Source organism: Penaeus monodon, chromosome 14, assembly GCF_015228065.2.
Source record: "Penaeus monodon isolate SGIC_2016 chromosome 14, NSTDA_Pmon_1, whole genome shotgun sequence".
NCBI lineage: Eukaryota > Metazoa > Arthropoda > Malacostraca > Decapoda > Penaeidae > Penaeus > Penaeus monodon.
Window position 1 is genome coordinate 13,868,122 of NC_051399.1, and position 4,198 is coordinate 13,872,319.

Consider the following 4,198-nt stretch of genomic DNA (forward strand, 5'->3'; position numbering starts at 1 on the left):
GGGGGGGGGAATAGTCACGCATGTCGTACCCGGATAAAAAGAGCTGGACTTAATTTACGGTTACAAGAAAAAAAACTGTAACATACTCCTAACAGTAACAGGAAGCCAGCCGCTGCAGGAGTTGAATCCCTCAGGACAGGCCTCCATAGGGTACAAACGTATGATGTAAACAGATGGTGTCAATCACATAAATGGCCATTAACTGAACTCGCTGCTGAAGTGAACGCAGTGTTCAGTCATGCAAAATTGAGCATAATATCATGCAAAGCTCTACAAACAACACGATTAAAATATCCCGCAAAAACATACAACTACTGACTCTGCTCGGCGAGTAATTCAAAAGGAAGTGACATAAAAACTAATAAATCCGAGACTGACGCTCAAGTATCCCGTTAATAGCAAGCCTCCGGCAACTTCGCGGGAAGAAAACGGACCTTTTGGACGGGTGCAATAGAGGCGACGAAGGCCTGCTCTGCGTTTCTCCTCCCCCTGTTTTTTTGGCGAATGGATAATGTATCTTTTAAGTGCATCAGAGTGAGAGTTTCCACGTGGACGCTCTACTCCTCCCGCCCCCGTCGCCCCCTCGGCAAACTTTATGATGACGCTCGCGCGTTTTGTCTCCCTCTTCCCTCTCTCCCTTCCGCCATTCTCTCCTGAGAGTCCTCGACTGAGCTTCCCGGATGGCGGCGGCCTCGCAGGCTAAGTAAATCATGCCAAAGAATCCACTTGCATCTTGCGTTCGGCGCGACACCGGATAGCCGAGTTTCCAGGTGTCTGAATGCGTTTCACGGCTGCGCAAATTCCGAGTGACGTCACCGCATGGGCTACTTCTGGCGCGCTTTTTGGAGGGAGAAACAGAATAAAAACGGAGACGAGTCGACGAGAGACAAACTGTGTTGTGTAGGGAAATGCGATTTAATTTCACGCAGGGATTCAATTTCGCAGGGAATATTTTTGTAGCGTTAGCAATTGCGACGCGAGGCCGCTTTTCGGCTCGGGAGCAGCTTCGGCTCGCGTTCAGAGGCGAGTCAGATTCATGTTTAGGGGAATTCTGGTGCACGAAAAGGCTGAGGAATGAAAACCAAGAGTTCAAAGAAAAGATATATTTCTCAACAAAGCAACAATAAGACTAGATGCAGTCACAGTCCAAACGGAAATCACAGGTAATCCACACGTCACTGATGATAAGAATGTGCAAATGCAATGGAAAATGGATATGTACACAACGCATAATCTTTCATGTATATATACTAAAGGAGCGGATGATATCGTTGGCGGGGCAGCGCCACCCAGCCAGTGCCACACACACGAGGCCACCGCTTGCCTGGGGCCATGCTGCCCGCGGTATGCTTCTATAAGGGCATGACTATAAGCGGAAGAGCGGCCTCGCTGGTGGCCCATGGGCGCTCCTGCGAGATCCTGCGGGAGAAGATCCTTGTGGGCAGCATCCGCAAACAGATCGCAGGAGGCAGGTGAGCGTCTCAGGGGAAGACGAAGGCGGTGTGGGCGGAGGGCACGGGGAGAGGGCTGTACACGTTGTCCACGGCGCGCTGCTCGGGCAAGTTCTGAGGGAGCGGAGTCTTGGAATTAGAACAGAGTGTCACCTTAGAAGTACAAACAACTCATTTTATTGCGTTCGTATATTAAAGTAAATTGCAGTACAATGATATTTGACAAAATCATATTCATGCCCTATGGGAGGGGACTTACCATCTCAATCCCGGGGAATTTGAGGCCGAGGCAGGGGCTGGCACCGCCGCCTGGGAGGACCAGCAGCTGGCCGGACATCACCCTCGCCAGCCGTGGGCGGTACAGCGGACTACGGTGCGGGTGGGCAGTCTGCGTGCGGGCGGAGGCGTGCGGGCGGGCCAGGGAGTGGCTGAAGGACCGGCTGGAGGTGTGGTAGCGGACAACCATGCGAGAGGAGGAAGGGGTAGCAGGGAGGACTCGGGAGGGGGACGGGGAGCAGGGCGAGCAGTAGGTTGGGGACGGAGAAGGGCATCCCGCGTCCGAGGAGAAGTACCCGACGGCGAACGACTGCTCCAGGGAGGCGTACGAAGCGCGGCACGGCGTGCGCGGGCCAGGCTTGCTCGCCGAGGGCGTCGGCCGGCAGATCGGGCTGTGGGAGTAATGGCGAGCCGGAGAGCGTCTCCTGAAGAAATGAAAGAGGACATTACTCGAGAGCCAGGGCGTCTTGCACTCATAGTAGAACCTTCCCTTTGTTAACCTTTTTTCAACTCTCTATCAGGTCTGGCGTGAAAGCCAAAAACAAATCTACATGTAATGCCCATGCATTTATAATACATAAAGAGGAAGAAATAAAATAGGCAGAAAGAGCACAAACGAAGAGAGAGTCCTTATCAGCGACAAGCGTCAAGCGTAAGGTGGCATCCAGGTACTAGGTAAGGTGAGGAGGCAAGGAAACGTAACCCTCCTGATGCTCACGATAGCCCCAAGTCTCATGCGCTCGCTGCCCACCCACTCCGACCCTTAACTGCCCGCCCGAATATCTAACACAGAAGTGAAGGACACCTTTAAGCCTTTATATACACCCTTGCATTTGCGCCCTTGAGTTGCAAATAAAAATATAGCCACTGCTACTATACCTCACCGTGAACAAACCCTACTGAACCATACATTGGGGAATATTCGGGAAAACACACACACGACAAGCAAGTCTTAAAAAACTTGGCTCGACAGGCGACGACGTGAAGCTGGCGGCCACGAGGACCACACTGGCAGTTGCGGTCACACCTCAGCCAAGGTCAAACGCGGCCGTCCATCTCATTCTCCCGTATTTGCATGCAAACCACATCCGCACAAATGAATGCTCATGTACACTCATACAACACGCAGCACACATATTCATGTATTTCGGTAAAACCAATACACATTTGGTTCCTACCTTGAGGCAACGGTGACAACGACAGCCAACACCAGCAGAAGGACCGCAACGCAGCCGGCTGCAACTGAGGAGAAGAGGGCGTCCTGATGGTACTCCGGGGTGCTGACTAGGACGGGGCACGTCCAGGGAAGAGGCGTTGAGGAAGACTCGATGTGCGTGTCTTCCTGAGGATCCTGCAGGTAGTGGAATCCTGGCGGTGGCGGCGGAGGTGGCAAAGTGAAGGCCGGCGGCGCCTCCGTTTCACACCCACAATCCTGTAATATCAAATAAATCAGTCTTTGTAGATCAACTTGGACAGAAGAAAATCAGTGATACAATCGAATATATACAACATATTCGAAAATGTTGCCTCTAAGAGCAATTTGCGGCGAGAAACTAGATTGGGAGGCGGGTAACCGCAGGCTGCGCTGGGTGATACTAAGACCGCCCTCCCCTTGCTCTAGTACGGGATATTCGCCTCTATTCGTGTTAAGCGGCGTGCACGGCGCTGACGCGAAAATTAAGACGTCACGAGCGAGGGATGCGGCCCGCGGCAGGAGATCTCAATCTCGCCTTTGTCTATAAATCGATCGCACTTTGGGTTATCGAGATACCCGGCGGCGACTATCACGCTCGCCAGACGCTACGTTAGGCTAAGTTAAGTGGGCTGGAGTAAACAAGGGGCAATTAGTGAACAATTAACGAAACCACACAGTCCCTGCCACCAAAGCCGCTGACGTGGCGTAGGCCTGCATTTCCACGACAAATTAGCCCGCAATTATTCTACAACTCGATCGCTCGGGGCAGCCCTCATCATGCGCAGCGACGGGAGCGTTAATGGCCTGTCCCTCTCACATCGACGTAACATTCGTGACTAGCCCGAAGGTCTCCCTGGCACACACACTGACCGTTCAATTGCAAGATACAACATTCTAGTTCCTAAGCTATCAGGATCAGTGTAGAGTCCAATAGCAAGTTGTATGTAAGCAGCATCATACTAGGTAAACCGTAGCAGCGTAAAACCTCTTTCGCCTATTACATCTCACTCCCCCACCGCACCCCCACCAGTGTCCATTAGGATCATGACATTTGATTTTTCAGGTCTGAAAGGTTTTCAAAGGCTAATATGGGACAAGGGGATACCAGGCGCGGGCGATGGCGCTATTACTATTAGTCAAGTGGCCGCTAAGATGATAAACATTATTTGTTCCAAAGTTACTAGGGGCCCGAAGGGAACTGACATAGGAAGCGTTTTCAAGGAAGCCAACGGTCGTTTAGATATTGTATACTATTTAGAGACTAGGAGTTGGTCGA

General features: G+C 51.9%; 1 protein-coding gene across 1 annotated transcript in view; it reads right to left on the reverse strand.

The window, feature by feature from the left end:
- Positions 1-1,167: 1,167 nt before the first annotated feature.
- Positions 1,168-4,198, reverse strand: part of LOC119580588 — a 3,675-nt gene continuing 644 nt past the window's right edge. Inside the window, exons 2-4 of the mRNA XM_037928699.1 lie at positions 2,906-3,159; positions 1,703-2,152; positions 1,168-1,554 (exon numbers count right to left, since the gene is read on the reverse strand). Of these exons, the coding sequence (XP_037784627.1) occupies positions 1,482-1,554; positions 1,703-2,152; positions 2,906-3,159 (777 nt within the window). The 3' untranslated portion in view covers positions 1,168-1,481. The remainder of the gene's footprint in view (positions 1,555-1,702; positions 2,153-2,905; positions 3,160-4,198) is intronic.